Consider the following 16,594-nt stretch of genomic DNA (forward strand, 5'->3'; position numbering starts at 1 on the left):
CCATTCAGTATTGTCTGCACTGACTGGTAGCAGCTCTCTAGGGATTCAGACTTTCTCAGTGCTGCCTGGATATTCTGGGATTGAACCAGTGCCTTCTACATTCAGAACAGATGGTCTATTGACGAGCAACAGGGATTCCCCTAACTCTGTTTCTGTGTGGTTGAGAAAAATACAAGTGCGTTAGACAATTTACACAATAAGACACTGGCGACGATCCTGCTTTATCAGATCAGCTTAAGTTTCTTTTCTTTTTGCTGTGGGGGATTGATTTTTTTTAATAAGCACATCCCACTAATATTTGTGGGCTAGGAGTATTGCGTTGGATGTGATGAATGAGAAACTGAGTGCAGGTGTTATTGACTTCCTAAAAAAATATGCATGAGGGTTTGAGGACACAACAGTACTGTTGTTGTCCTTACTAATAATCAAATAATCTCCCCCAGTCAACCCACACCCGCATACCTAATGCAGAATTTAGCATTCCAAGCAGTCGGTTCTTTTGCTTGCCCTTCTACTGTTGTTTTTCTCCAGATCTAGCTCCAAATCGCATGCATTTAAATTGTTCTTGGCCCAGTGGGACTGAAAACTATGTCTGATTTGACCTTATCTTTTAAAAGGGTATCTGTATTGACACTTCATTATCCAACACATTGATAATTGCTAGAAATCCAATCCTGTTTCCTCCTGCTGCAGGAAAAGTCATGCGTGCTCTTTTCCTACCTCTGGTACAAAGGGATCCCTAATCTCCTTGCTCCTAAACTGGGGAGACATCAAAGAACTGTATCAGGGTTCCTCCTCATCTGTATTTATCAACACATCGGATGGAACTATCCAGTGCTGTCCAACTTGAGTCATATAGGATACTACTTTAGATCTTGTTACAGATAACTTTAGCTGCTGTCACCAAGGATAGGAATGGGCGGTCCACTTCTTGGGTGTCCGTACTGGAGGTAAAAAGAACTGGGCTATTCCAATGAATAGAGGTGGCAAAGAGGTGTGTTGTTTTTTTACTTTCATCAGATTAGCATCAGTTTTCATAGGCTTCTGCAGGGGTTTCCATTACTCCACACAAACCTATAGAAAGCTTATCAGTGCAGGCAATATCACTTACATAAGGGTTTTTTGGGATGCAGGAAAACCTTTTCTTTCCCTTTGAATCTTTGTCTAATCCTTATTGTTCGTCTATATATTTTCAGTACGAGATGCAAGAAATCTGATTCCTATGGATCCAAATGGACTTTCAGATCCTTACGTGAAGCTGAAACTTATTCCAGATCCTAAGAATGAAAGTAAACAAAAAACAAAAACCATCCGTTCCACACTTAATCCACAATGGGGTGAGACATTCACATTGTAAGTTGAAATTTGATACTTTTCCTAGTGATATTTCCGATTGCATACGTCATCGTGTGTTTTAATAAATTAACAGAACGGCACCTATTTTTTTCTCTTCATTCTTTTTGTAGTAAGTTAAAGCCTACAGACAAAGACAGAAGATTATCCGTGGAAGTCTGGGATTGGGATCGGACAACTCGGAATGATTTCATGGGCTCTCTTTCTTTTGGAGTGTCGGAACTCATGAAATCACCTGCATGTGGATGGTAAAAAGCTCTTTGTTATGAATATGTTACTAATGCATTACTATAATTATGGGTAATAAATCCTATTGACATATTTAAATATTTCCTAAACGTATCACCTGTGTCTTCACAGAATGCAGTGTTGAAAACCTCAGTCAATAGATATTGAGGACAAAAATCACACAGAAACTAACTATTCTTTTTCGTTGGTTTTTAAAATATCAAAGCAACCATGTAACATCTCTCATTGTTGCTGCAAACTTAAGCACACTTGCTAAGGAGAGAGTCTCTTTAACCTGACAGTAGTCACGTTGGCCCATAAGAAAAAAAACCTGAGATCTGTAGTTGGCCAATACCCTTTTTTAAGGCCTGCTGAAATAAGAAAAAGATGCAAAATCAGTCTCTCCTTTTAATACACTGAATGCAGGTACAAACTACTTAACCAGGAAGAAGGCGAGTATTACAATGTTCCGATACCAGAAGCAGATGACGATGGGAATGTAGAACTGAGACAGAAGTTCGAGGTGAGAATATTAGCACACACTGTATGGCAAATCCCATGTTGAGCCTGATTCTGTGCTTCTGCTGCTGCAGTGCTTACTATAACAGACAGGAGCGACTTCTTGTCTCTTGCTTGCTGTACAATTCTTTCTCTTGCCAGTTTACGGATCGTCAATAATCACTAACTCTGAACTTGGTTTGCATAATTTTTGGCCAGTGTTAATGGTACGAATCTACTTTCACAATGGAATTTGGGACTGTAATTCGTTGCTATCGAACCAACATAGCAAGCAGACTGTGAGTTTCTGTGACTTTGAGGCCTCCATCCTTTCCTCACATGAAAGTTTTCCAGTAGACTGCGTTACCATTAAGTAAATGAAAATGAAGGAGGACCCAGTTACTATCTTCTTGCCACTTTCCACAGGCAAGTTGATGATTGTCCCATTGGCAGCTGGGGTCTCCCTTTGCCTCTGCTCCAATGTAGCTCTATCTGTATGATTAAGTTTCATCATTTGACTAGTAGCCTCATCTACTTTGTTTAGATTTTACGTATGCTGACTCCAAGGGTGGCACAGTGTTTCTTTGTCTATTTCTGCTTAAAGAGAGGAACTGAGAGAAGTATTTGACAGAGTGATGAGAGAGAGGAAGAAAGGCGAATTTTGAGGAGGAGGGTGGAGTAAGAAAATGGAAACAGGAGGCCTGAGTGGTTTGGGGGAGATTAAGGACTAGAAGTGAATAGTGAAAACGGCAGGGGATGGTGACTGGGGACAGAAGGAAGTTAGGTACAGAGAAGGGGATGAAAGTGGTTGAATTTAGGAAATGCTTCTAGAGAATATTAACATCATCTCGATGCTGACAACACCATGAAGCTGACAGTATTGTGAAAATCATTCATTCCACTGTAGGGAGTTGTGTTATAACTCTGCTTCCATAGAAAATCAAGAGCTTCCAGACTTGGCTCTAATACATTTCTAGCACATCTTTCCTTTTATAATTATTCTCACATCATAATTGGCCTCTAAGCTTCTTTTCCTGCTTCATCAAATGTTTGGGGGTCTTTTGGACAGTTTAGTAAAATGATGTAAAATAAAATATCTCATTTGATCATCTTAATCTGTTAGGTTTTCGGGTACAGGGTATATAAAGTAATGCAACTAATTATGCAAATGTTGTAGAATCCTTAATTATTTTGCTTTGGTGTGAATATGGCACTTGCTGAAAAGATTTTAGGTTGTATCTAATGCTGTGTTCATATAGATCATATCTCTGGAACAAATTTTGATTGTCCGTGATAGTTAGGAGTGTAGGGGAATTCTGTTGTGCTAGCAGAATGACAGCATTGGAGACAACGCTTTATTTTCATGTTACATTCTGAACTGCCTCTGGCAGGCACAAAAAGTGAACTGCGCTTCAGTAATGTTAACAATATACAATTCCAGCAGTGGAAGTGTCAATATACTTTTGAAGTTCTGGACACTTTTAAAAATGCCAATAGTACCAATGTAATAGGGACGCGGGTGGCACTGTGGTCTAAACCACTGAGCCTTGGGCTTGCTGATCAGAAGGTCAGCAGTTCAAATCCCCACAACGGGGTGAGCTCCCGTTGCTTGGTCCCTGCTCCTGCCAACCTAGCAGTTCGAAAGCACGTCAAAGTGCAAGTAGATAAATAGGGACCGCTCCAGCGGGAAGGTAAACGGTGTTTCCATGCGCTGCTCTGATTCGCCAGAAGCAGCTTAGTCATGCTGGCCACATGACCCGGAAGCTGTACGCTGGCTCCCTCGGCCTATAGAGCGAGATAAGCGCTGCAACCCCAGAGTCGTCCACGACTGGACCTAAAGGTCAGGGGTCCCTTTACCTTTACCAATGTAATATTAAGGCGTATTTTTTACATTTTCTGCAGATGCAATACTTTGCAACTGTATATAAAGCCATTGTATCTATTGAAATAATAGATGCGTTTTTGGACATTGACATATTGTTCCTTGTTTATGATCTGTAGACCAAATGAGCTGAATATTGCAACTCTTCCTACAGTTAATGGAGTGCACAGTGGAAAATTTAAGTAGCTTAAACCATGGGTAGGCAAACCAAGGCCCGGGGGCCGGATCCGGCCAAATCGCCTTCTAAATCTGGTCCAGGAATCAGCGTGTTTTTACATGAGTAGAACGTGTGCTTTTATTTAAAATGCATCTCTGGGTTATTTGTGGGGCATAGGAATTCATTCTCCCCCTCTCCCAAAAAATATAGTCTGGCCCCCCACAAGGTCTGAAGAACAGTGGACCAGCCCCCTGCTGAAAAAGTTTGCTGACCCCTGTAAACCAAGTTCCTTTTTCTTCTTTTTTTTAGTTTTCAGACATCTCAGAGTACATACCATGCGAGTGGTATTAAACCACAACGTCTCTCCATTTTTTTATTGGCTCACATTAGTCTTAGTCATATTTTTTCAGTTAATTACACAGAGTAATAAAAACCACACCACGGCTAGTAGTCCTCCTGAAGAGCACTGTTCTGCTGTTTGTGTTCCCATTTTATGCCTGAGAGCCTTTCAGTGCTTCTGATCTGAGGAGCCATTTTCCTGGACATAATTTCCTGAATAAGCTCATTCCTTGTCGCTAGCAATCAGCACCGTCAGATCTGTTTCAGGCAGGGCTCCACAAAGGCAACAGCAAGGGCACACCCTTTTACCGTGTTGCTAGATCTCACATGCACTAGCCCAGGGGTCAGCAAACTTTTTCAGCAGGGGGCCGGTCCACTGTCCCTCAGACCTTGTGGGGTGCCGGACTATATTTTGAAAAGGAAAAAAAAAAGAACAAATTCCTATGCCCCACAAATAACCCAGAGATGCATTTTAAATATGAAATATACTCAGAGTCGCAAAGTGATTTCATGCTCTTTATTCAGCTCATAGTGGTGAGGAGGAATGAATGAAAGTCCCCTCAAAGTATCTGCTTTATATACATTATTTACACAATGGGCTGCACATGATTGGCTAATTCCGGAATTCTACTGTAAGCCAATCAGGTTGTGGATTCACTTCTATCTGGAGCATGATTGGGTGGTTCCTGCCAACCAATCATACTGCTGCATTGTTCTAGGACCAATCAGACTGCTGCATTCTGAATCCTATTGTTCTAGGACCAATCAGACTGCTGCCTTTTGGATCCTATTGTTCTAGGACCAATCAGACTGCTGCAGTTTGGATCCTATTCAACTCAGTACATAACAAAATAAAAGGACAAATTCTACTCATGTAAAAGCACGCTGATTCCTGGACCATCCGCAGGCCAGATTTAGAAGGCGATTGGGCTGGATCCGGCCCCCAGGCCTAAGTTTGCCTACCCATGCACTAGGCTGTATATGGAATCTTGCTCCCCACAACAGCCCTCTTGTTTGCTGTGCAGTGTGTGGGTGCTGCCCTGTTCTCTGTGAGGCTTACTATAAATGAGAAAACAATTTGAATATAAAATAAGAGATTAAAATATAATGTAAAAAACCCCATTGCACCCCCAGAGTTAAAACATGGGCCTCCAGGGGATATTGGGGTGGGTGGAAATCAGCCAGTAATATATATTTCTGCATACTGGCTGCAGGCTTCGAGGCCTGGCCTAAACGGCCTTTTCAAAATTACCTGGTGCAGGCACAAATGTTCCAGGTGAGAGAACAGAACCCAGCAGAGAAGTCACAGCTGATTAGAAGAGTAAGCTGCAGCTGGTATTGAACATGTTGAAATCATTATTCCTTTATGGCCCCTAGCCTATTTCCAATGCACACACAATTTAGTTTATTTTGGCAGGTTCTGTGCATAACTATTAGTAATTTAGGATCCATGAGAGATTTAAAAATAAGTCTGAAAGCTTCATTGCTCTCCTGCAGGACCAAGAAACAGCTCAGAAGAGCGGGTTACCTGGACCCTGAGACCATCCTCTGAGGCCCTTCTTTGTGTGCCTCCCCCACAAGAGGTCCGGAGGGTGGCAACACGAGAACAGGCCTTTTCTGCAGTGGCTCCCTGTTTGTGGAATGCTCTCCCAGGGTGATTTGCCTGGCGCCTTCATTATATACCTTTAGGCGCCAGGCAGAAACGTTCCTCTCAAACCAGGCCTTTGGCTGATGGCATCTGATACCCTTTTAATTATGTTGTGAGGGTGGGCTTATTGACTCGCTAATCTTCTTATTTTTACAATGTATCTTGTGGCTTTTATATTGTAATTTTGTGGCAGTGTTAAGGGCAGTGTTAAGTTGTGGGTGAACATATCAGACAACACAGCAATTCTTCAAACAGCTCTTGTTTACTCACAGGCCAGAAGAGAACTGAACTGAAGGGTTCAGCCAGCCTGCTTATATAGAGCTCCACTAGAACGCAACAGTAACCATTTTCTGTAACTATCCAATCACTGAACATCACTTTCAATCCCTTATTTGCATATGTGGACCTGAGTGAAAACTGTCTACAGTATCCCCCTGCTGGCCCAGTGTGAGAACTTCAGTACATAACAGGCAGTATACAAATTTAATGAATGAATGAATTATAATAATAATAATGGTCAGGCAGCGTGGATGGAAGTGGCCTCAGCTCAGTGATTCCAATACACTGAATGGGATACAATTTGTCAACTTTTTTGCATTGATGCTTCCATTTCCCAAGAAACTGGCATCATGAAAGGGAACTTCAGTAGTGTGGAGGATAACTTTTTTATTATTATTTACTTTTCCCATAGCATTGATGGTTGAGTGTTTGTTGGTACTGGGGCGGGGAAACCTGGGCAGGTAAAAAAAATATGGAATGACTACCTAGCTCCCTGATTCCACACTTAGTTGTTGTTGTTTTTTTAAAATCAAATTTTATTTGCAGGATTGCAAGGATGTTCTGGGCAGTATGTAACTGTCTTGCTCCACTTATTGAAGGCTCTTTACACCAGCCAAGGCTTTTGTGAAAGAAAAGTAGGAAGGGTGATCTTAGCAAACAACCCTCTTTATCCTGCAACCTTCCATGATGAGTGGTATTCAAGCAAGTTTTACTCAGAGTAGACCAAATGAATTTAACTAACTTAGACTAGATCTACACTGACCTGTTTAACATTATTTCCCTCATTAGAACAATATTAGATATGTCATTCTAAAATATCACAGGGCATACTTGTTAATTTAAACTTTTTTTTTACCTTTCTCTTCGACAAATGTAAGTAATATCCAGCCACACCATTTTCCAAAACACTGTTTTTTCCCCTGCTGCTGGTCGCTGGTTGCTCTGCTCTGTCTCTGTGGTGTCACATTTTAATTCTTCCTCCCACCTTCTGTGTCCTTTGTCATCTGCCACTCGAATACCACTGGAGGGGAGTCAGGGTTTGAATGCAGTCAAAAAGGTAAAACACTGCATTAGGGACATATGAGCAGTGTTCTACCGATATAGCAGCATAAAATAATTTTTAAAATTAAGCGATAAAAGGGACAAGGTAATAACACATTATGAACGTAAAAAGTAGGACGTCCTCTTGTCCATCCACATTATCAAACCATTCCTTAACCCTTCCTTAAGATTAAAAACCATGAATGTAGATACACCCTTGGTCATGTTCTTTAATTCCAGTCATTCTACTTGGGAGTAAAACCTCCAGTAATTCTACTTGGGAGTGAAACCTCTTTGAATACCACCCCATGTCTCAACCCTCTGGAGCAGATTGGAGGGGGGTGGCAGGGAGCTGAAGAGAGATGCTGGAATTCTGACTCAGGCATTGAACTGCTATCAGAAGTTTCTAAGTCGCTGAGGGTCTGGTGTCAAGGACCATTGGCTTAGATAGCTTTTAACAGGGATTAGACAAGTTTGTAGAGGATAGATAAGTTGAATGTGCCATGTTCAGAAGCAAAGTACCCTTGAATATCTGATGTCCCTGTAGGAATCGGAACGCTGGATTAAATTGGACCTTTGGTCACATCCAGCAGGGCTCGTCTTGTATTAGGTCCCTTCCACTGCATCTTTTTTGAATTTAGCTTTTAGGAGTGTGTGTGAGAATCTAAGTATGTATAATACACACACGCATTCATGCAGACTCTCTCTCCCACCCTGCTACAGATGCTAACTGAGCTCTGCAGCCTGTCACACATTTTTAAATGTACACAAATTAATAGAAGATTAGCACCTTGCACAGCAAAAAAAATCAAAAAAATCACACATTTGCATTAACTGAGTTTATCCTTACCTATTTTCAGATAATCCAATAAAGCTGTGACTTAATAATAGTCAGTTCTTGACAATATTATCCTCTTATTTTTCTTTTATGTAATTTCTTGACGGATAAACACAAGCAAATAAACCCACCCACTTTGTATGGTGTTTTGCAGCTTAAGAGCTTTCATGGAAACAATGTTGCTGCAAAGAGTGGATTTCATAGAATCATAGAATTGTAGAGTTGGAAGGGACCCTGAGGATCATCTAGACCAACCTCCTGCAATGCAGGAATATTCAGCTGTCTCATACCTGCAGCCTTTGCATTCTTAGCACCATGCTCTAACTGACTGAGCTGTCCAGGCTGTTTCTGAGAATTAAGCATTTTTGGTAGTGTCTGTGAAATTCAGTGTTTGAAAAAGAAAAGGTTCTGACCTCCTTTTTACTCCTTTGCCTAGTCCTTAGTTGGCACAAAAGAGTCTTTGAGAAAGAGTATTCTTGCAGAGTACAGTGGTACCTCAGGTTAAGTACTTAATTCGTTCCGGAGGTCCGTTCTTAACCTGAAACTGTTCTTAACTTGAAGCACCACTTTAGCTAATGGGGCCTCCTGCTGCCGCCGCGCGGGCGGAGCACGATTTCTGTTCTCAACCTAAAGCAAAGTTCGTAACCCGAGGTAAAATTTCTGGGTTAGCGGAGTCTGTAACCTGAAGCGTATGTAACCTGAAGCGTATGTAACCCGAGGTACCACTGTATTGCTGCTTTTATTCTTAAAAAGTCTTCTTCTCCAACCACGACTGACAGCTTTTACACACACCAAACACAACCAGCTTTCTACCATCCAACCAACCCATACCCAACACTAACATTGACCACTCTATATATGCAGGTACCATTTGGTGAAAGGTTGCAGGAGTCATTGTAGGCCGCTGACTCATGCTGATTTAGTTCTTTTAGCATTAAAGAAACAGCGGTCAATTTTTAGCCGTGACAATTCTGAACGACTTTGTTTCTCTGACTTTATTGCAAACCTACAGTTTGCTACAACCCCCCTGAACTCTCTGACCTGTAAAAATTATAGGGTCTGCGTAAATTTGTATATATCCAAATATAGGCATAAGAAGAGGCAAAGAGCTATCTGGAACATGGAAAACAGTGCCACCAGCTCTGAGTGCTGCAGATACCATTCATCCTTTTCTTGTGGGTTCTGTGAGTTTGTAATTACAATGCCAAGCCTATATTCCCCTCCAGATTTAAGAGCTAGAGGCTGGCTTTCCCCCCTAATGAAAACTGGAGTTCTCCAGAAAATGACATTAATTTCAGAACCTGCCCGGTGCAATCACATACGCACAACCCTGATTAAATGCCTTCTCAATTTATCGTTCAAATCATGTATCTGAACACAGTCACACTAGAATGCCTAACCACCACAGAAGATGCCAACTGGCTTGTGCAGTGAAAAGAATAACGAACCCAAATCACTGCTCAAATCTTAAGCAGAACTGATAGAAAAGTCTTTTCCAGGCTTCAAGCTGTTGTCTTAGGGGTGCTCAGATGGCTAGACAGGAGGAGGCAAAATTGCATCCAGGGAATTTCTTTCTCTTATGATAGTAATGATCTGTCCTAGGCAGTAAGTGCCAGCAAAGAATTGTTTTTTTCAAGTGCCTTCACCTTGATGACTTGTTTTCTATTTACCTTAAACATACCAAGCAAAGAATGCAGAAGATGCTTCTTAAATGCTCCATTAGAAAATATTTTACTTCAAATCCTACTTGAGGGATGGTCCTGATTACTTCTAGGAAACAATTAATCCATTGTTTGTGTTCGTATAGCAAGCATCCAATTGGATAGACCTTTCCAACTCTACAATATCTTTTTTGAGCCAAGGCAACCAGAACTGTACACTGTATTCTGAGTCTGGTTGCACCATAGATTCCCAACTCTTTAAGTCATTTATGAACAAGTTAAAAAGCACAGGTCCCAAGACCAATCGTTGGGGAGTCCATTTTTTTACCTCCCTCCATCAGACAAAAATGTTTGTTTATGCTTTTGGCTGATTAAACATTCTGTGGCCTTTTAAATGTTTTTTTGGGGGGAGGGGGGCTATTTGTTTGTGTTTGTTTGTATTTTGTGTTCTCATTTTGAATTTTTATGTTGTAAACCACCCTGTGATCTTCAGATGAAGGGCAATATACAAATTTAATAAATGGTAAGAAGAAGAAGAACTGTCCATTTATTCTTACTCTGTGCTTCTTTAGAAAAATCTGTGTGCTAATGGACTAAACTGAAAATGCAAGAAGTCAAATATCTCAACAATGATGGTCTCTTAGCTCATGGGCTACAAAGAGGATGTTTCATTCATCATGGCATGATGATCTCCTTAAGAAGCAGGTGGTTACCTCTTCCAGTGGAGCATCTCTTCAGAAACAATTGGCTTTTATTGCATAATACACAATTGTGTCATCTTGCTTGCACAATAACTTTCCACTTGTGCAAATGAGACTCCTTGTCCTCTCCCCCAGAGACCCCAGCATACCCTCAAAAATAATTTGAGAAGGTTGGGGGACCCTCAAGAGCAGGCCTAGGAGAGGAAAGAGGGGAGTCCCATCGTGTCTACTGGCGCAACATTGGATCTTGCCCATTTAGTGAATAGCCAGTGCTTAGTACAGTGTTCTCACATCTCATTATGATGTGATGAACATCATAATGAGACGGATACACAATCATGAATGTGGAAAAACCGGGGCGTGAGTGTACACACAGTAATGTGAATCTAGCTGCATACATTATTATGGCCCTCCTGAATCATGAAATGGATGGAGCAGCTCATAGTGGGCAAAATAACAAGCGGTTTGCATTTGTTGCACTGAAGCAAGGCATTAAAACCCCTAAATAAAGAACTATGGTGATATGTTCATACAATTGGTAGTAGTGATATATAAGTAATTTTACTGCAGCCCGCAAGGAAAGCAAAGACCGTGGAGGAGCATTTGCATACATCACTCTCTCCCTGTCGCCGAGGTTCTGCACTGAAGTTCTTTCAGAATCTGGTGCTGCTCTTGCCCTTGCCAATGCTTCCCTAGGGTTATTCAGGAACCTTGGAAGAGAACAAGATTGGCTTCAGGCCGAAGCACCGGAAAAGGTGGTGGTTTGTGGGGGAAGGGTTAACCGTTACGGTCTTGTTCATCACGGGTGATGTGCTTCTGTGTTGTCTAATTTTAAACTATCTTTACCACAGTTTTATGTTAAAGGCCAGCAGAATGTATCAGTACAAGTCTTGGCTATAAATAAGTAAGACTCCTCAGTTTTCACCTCGCAAGAGGTAGGTGACTCAGAGCTGCCATAAATAACTCTTTATGATGATTCCCTCGCCCTTTAGCAAGCAAGCAGTGTAGTACACGGCTGTGCCACATATAAGATGATGGATCACATAGTGTGTGCTAACTAGCAGGAATGAGTCTGTGAACAAGAAGCACAAATATTAAAAAAAGGCACAAAAAGTCAATGTATAACATGGCCTTTTATGAAATTGGCATGGCTGTCGCTGAGTCAGTTCTGGCATTGTCCTGCTCAGAACTTACAAAGTTCAAGTTTCAGAAGGGATCTTGCCCATCTACTCTCTGCCCTGCTGTGCTTTGTCATTCACAAACAACTGCTATTTCTAAATTAGGTTAAAAAAAATACAGATTTCAAAAAAATGTAATGCTGCATGGCAGTGTGAGAGGGGCATTCAGGCAAAAGTGCCAGAGGGCATGAATGAGTGGAAGATACTTTTTGAGGGGAGAACCCATCATGATTCAAACTGGAAGCACCCTATGTTAATAGGGATGAATATATATGTTTGCAGGTGGAGATTTACACAATTCTACCTCACTGCATGAGAAACATGGTGCTCCCTCTTAAGGTTTCTCTCATTGCCACACCTCCATGAAATTACAGTATATAGTCAAAACAAAAAAAAATTTTTCTTTCCAGTAGCACCTTAAAGACCAACTAAGTTAGTTCTTGGTATGAGCTTTCGTGTGCATGCACACTTCGTGTATCTGACGAAGTGTGCATGCACACGAAAGCTCATACCAAGAACTAACTTAGTTGGTCTTTAAGGTGCTACTGGAAAGAAAAATTTTTTTTTGTTTTGACTATGGCAGACCAACACGGCTACCTTTCTGTTACAGTATATAGAATTGCACTATATCATTATTTTATTCATATTTTCTCCCTCCCCCAGAGATCAAGTTATCCTTGCATGCAAGCCTCATTAAACTTATTGCTCTTCTCAAATGGATACCTTTAACAGGCAAATGGTAGGCTGGGAACACTGTCTTGGTCAATGATTCCATCTGTCAAATGGTGCTGTGTATTGAGGTAAATGACAATTTATGCAGATAGGGGTATGTTTTGCTTCCTTCATTAATGATGTACTTTCCCCTTTTTGCTTAAGGGCAATACCATGCATTGTGTCTGCTATTGGAGGTGAAGTTACTGATTTTTACTGGGCTCTCAGCTATCCCTTCAAAAATAAGTGGTGTTTCCTACATTGCTGCTGCCATAAATCTGTTGCAACTCATTATTATTGTTTTGGTTCACTCTCCCATTTTTAACAAGGCAGGCTCCCTCCATCCTTTTCTGTCGTTTTCAGTACTCCAAGTACATATTGCCTTCTTCAAGGTAGTTTTCTCCTTTTGAATTGTTTCATTTGCATCCACAACATTTCTTTCCAGGGTTATTTTTTGCTTTCCAAAATTCAGATCCCAGTTCATATGTGTCACCTCTTTAGGATGCATTGAATCTTCTAATATTAGTTATCGCTGCTCATCCACTTAAATCAGGCATAGGCAAACTCCAGCCCTCCAGGGGTTTGGGACTACAATTCCCACCATCCCTGACCACTGGTCTTGTTAGCTAGGGATGATGGGAATCATAGTCCCAAACATCTGGAGGACCGGAGTTTGTCTGTACCTGACTTAAAGGCTTTAGAAAGTTGCTTGTTCACTATGCATTTCAACACCTCTTAAGATATCATAACCAAATTTTGCACAGTGGTCCCTGAGATCAAGTTGCAGGTTTTTGTCTGAGTAGAACTTCACTCACACAACATTGGATTCAGTTTTACTTTTTAAAGAGTCTGTGTGTGCAGTGCCGGATTTACGTGTAAGCTAAACAAGCTATAAGCTAAACAAGCTATAGTTTAGGGCCCCACTCTCTTGGGGGCCCCCAAAAAAATTTAAAGGAAAAAAACCCTGAATGTACATTTCCAAAATATAAGATAAAAAAACAAATCAAATGGCTTTAGATACCTATTAGGTCCATAAATTAGGTCCCAAAGCCTATCTATAAATATATGATGAAGCATCACACATAAGTGACTTGAAATCGCTAACAAGCTGACCGTTACAACATATTTATTTATTTCCCCCCCCCTTGCATTTATAGATATTTCTCGCCTATGTTGTACTTGATGTGGAATATAATTTATTCATTTATTTTATTTTACTTAAAACGGTGCTGAGGGTCACATCGAGAAGAAGTTTGCAAAATTCACCTTCCTTCACTTTACGCTGATGTCAGCGGAGGGAAATCAATGGGCACAACCTGAAGCAACTTAGCCTCAGAATAAGATGAATATCCAGGCTAAAATAAGTCTAAATATAAATACTAAAAGAACGGGGGAAATAAAAGGGGCTTAATCTGGTGCTGGAAGATAGGAAGTCATTTCCAGTGAGATTACAGCTATTGTGAGTACTTCTGTGTGTGTGCATGCTTTAAAATATACTGGAAAAATCTGTTCCCTGCAGAACTGTATTTCTGAAATAAGGTTTGCCTGTGCTTTAAAACTGTAGTCCTACAAACAGGCAGCTAAATTTAAAATATGTTAGCTGCTTCCCTTAGATCCTGAATATTAGCTTGTAATTTCATACTCGTTTTGTTCTTTGCATAATATAACAAAGAATTTCTGTGCCTAAACCATGCCAAACATTCTGTATTGTTCAAATTAACAGTATTCTTAATCGGAAGGATTTTGTGTTGCTTTTAAAACTGATAGCTGTGGTAAAAAGCTTTTAAAAAACACAAAAAGTCCCTGGCATTCGTCTTCCCATGACATTTTCTTCCGTTACATTTTTGCTTTCAGTAACCTCCACTTTTACAAGAGCAAATAAAGACTAAATACAAGAAGCTTCAATTGGTTACAAGTTTATGAAAAAGGTTGAAATACATCAGAGGGATTTCTGATAATTAACTTGAGGAAATTAAAACCCTTTACTCTGCATTCAAGGCTTCTGCCTTCACAGTTTAATTAAAAATCCTAAGGTCTTTTGAAGCAATCCTGCTGACCAGCATTCCTGCTTATCAGAATAAATTGATGAAACACAAATATTATATATATGAATCTTGCTTAGATCAATCTCAAAATAATGCAGATCTGAGTAAAATATAAATACAGAAAAACAGTGCAGCTTTGAATCTATATCACTTGTGGGATTCAGGCTTTGGCCCTGAGTCTTGAAATAGTTCAGACAGGAGATGGAAATAGAACTTATCAAAAGCCCTGTTAGTCAAGGAAGGGAGACTAGACACCCTACCTTTTGGGGGTGGATGATGATGATGATTTTATTCTTTATATGCCGCTCCATCTGACTGAGTTGCCCCAGGTACTATGGGCAGCTTCCAGCAAAATATTAAAACACAATAAAACTTCAAACATTAAAAACTTCCCTGTACAGGGCTGCCTTCAGATGTCTTCTAAAAGTCATATAATTGTTTATCTGTTTGACGTTTGATGGGAGGGCGTTCCACGGGGTGGGCACCACTACCGAGAAGGCCCTCTGCCTGGTTCCCTGCAACCTCACTTGTCACAGTGAGGGAACCGCCAGAAAGCCCTCAGAGCTGGACCTCAGTGTCTGGGCTGTGAATGATGGGGGTGGAGATGCTCCTTATGGGAGTTAGAAAGAAATAGTTCACGATCGTTTTGATAAGATTTTGTTCTGCCTTTTCATGTTTAATCTCCCTTGAGGTTTTATTTTTCATAGGTTGCGTTTTCATGGAGAATGTACATTGGCTGAATTTTTCTCTCTTGCTGAAACTTAGGCGGAAGGAACAATGCAGATCTGGGAAAATCTAAACGTTAGGGGGAGAATGGGAATGTTATACATTCCTTGCAAAAGAGAGGTGTAAACAGTGGGGTCCCACAAAGAACTGTATTGAGATCAATGCTTTTTAACTAGTTCATAAATGAGTTAGGGTTTTGAACAGTGAGGTGGCCAGGTTTGCAGGTGGCACTAAATCTTTTAGTTTGGTGAAAACATAGACCTAGTCCACATGGTAAAGGTAAAGGAACCCCTGACCATTAGGTCCAGTTATGGCCGACTCTGGGGTTCTGGCGCTCACTTGCTTTATTGGCCGAGGGAGCCAGCATACAGCTTCCAGGTCATGTGGCCAGCATGACTAAGCCACTTCTGGCGAACCAGAGCAGCGCATGAAAATGCCGTTTACCTTCCCGCCAGAGCGGTACCTATTTATCCACTTGCACTTTGACGTGCTTTTGAACTGCTAGGTTGGCAGGAGCAAGGACTGAGCAACGGGAGCTCACCCCGTCGTGGGGATTTGAACTGCTGACCTTCTGATCAGCAAGTCCTAGGCTCTGTGGTTTAACCCACAGCGCCACCCGCGTCCACATGTTAAGCTAAATCATGGCTTGGGAAAAGAGGGCGGTGCCCAGTTAGCAGTGAGGTGGCTGCCCAAGGGAGGGCAGGAGGCAGGAGGGGGGGTGTCAACTTGCAGAAAATATTGGGGGGGGCAACATCCCTACATATTTTATTGAGGGAGGGCCAAAGGGACCAGGGCCCCAAGAGTTGGCACCTTTGCCCACAAGGGAGACCAATTACCTTATACAATTGCTGGGCAATCAGTAGATGACTTTTCCATGGCAATCTCCCTGGATAAGGGGTCAAAAGACGTTTGAACTATCCTATCCATGCTAGTTTTATAAGATACATGGTAGGACATGCTCCTTTCAAAAGAAGTTGTGGTCTGTTCAAATGCCTTTCACAGATTGCTGCTTCTTTATTTGTTCTCCTCCACCTCCAATCAACCTTCAATCACCCATGAATGTGGGTGACCCATTATATTGTAAGTAGCCAGGTAAGTAGACGCAGGTGGCGCTGTGGTCTAAAACACTGAGCCTCTTGGTCTTGGGCTTGCTGACCGGAAGGTTGGAGGTTCGAATCCATGCGATAGGGTGAGCGCTTGTTGCTCTGTCCCAGCTTCTGCCAACCTAGCAGTTCGAAAGTGCACCGGTGCAAGTAGATAAATAGGTACCACTGTGGCAGGAAGGTAAACGACATTTCCATGCACTCTG

The 16,594-nt window shown here is 41.4% G+C and overlaps 2 protein-coding genes across 7 annotated transcripts in view; one reads left to right on the forward strand and one right to left on the reverse strand.

The window, feature by feature from the left end:
- The window catches only part of APOH (apolipoprotein H), a 351,268-nt gene that overhangs the window by 198,595 nt on the left and 136,079 nt on the right, over nucleotides 1–16,594 (reverse strand). The gene's annotated exons all lie outside the window — the stretch shown is intronic.
- PRKCA (protein kinase C alpha) overlaps nucleotides 1–16,594 on the forward strand; it is a 187,017-nt gene that overhangs the window by 138,962 nt on the left and 31,461 nt on the right. For all 6 annotated transcript variants that reach the window (XR_014544416.1, XR_014544417.1, XR_014544418.1 and 3 more), the window contains exons 6-8: nucleotides 1,197–1,353; nucleotides 1,467–1,601; nucleotides 2,008–2,104. Coding sequence is in view for 2 of the 6 variants with exons in the window: in XM_083598717.1 (XP_083454843.1) it covers nucleotides 1,197–1,353; nucleotides 1,467–1,601; nucleotides 2,008–2,104 (389 nt within the window). In the remaining 4 variants the exon portion in view is untranslated. The remainder of the gene's footprint in view (nucleotides 1–1,196; nucleotides 1,354–1,466; nucleotides 1,602–2,007; nucleotides 2,105–16,594) is intronic.

The sequence above is a fragment of the Podarcis filfolensis genome, assembly GCF_964270895.1.
Source record: "Podarcis filfolensis genome assembly, chromosome: 2".
Lineage (NCBI taxonomy): Eukaryota > Metazoa > Chordata > Lepidosauria > Squamata > Lacertidae > Podarcis > Podarcis filfolensis.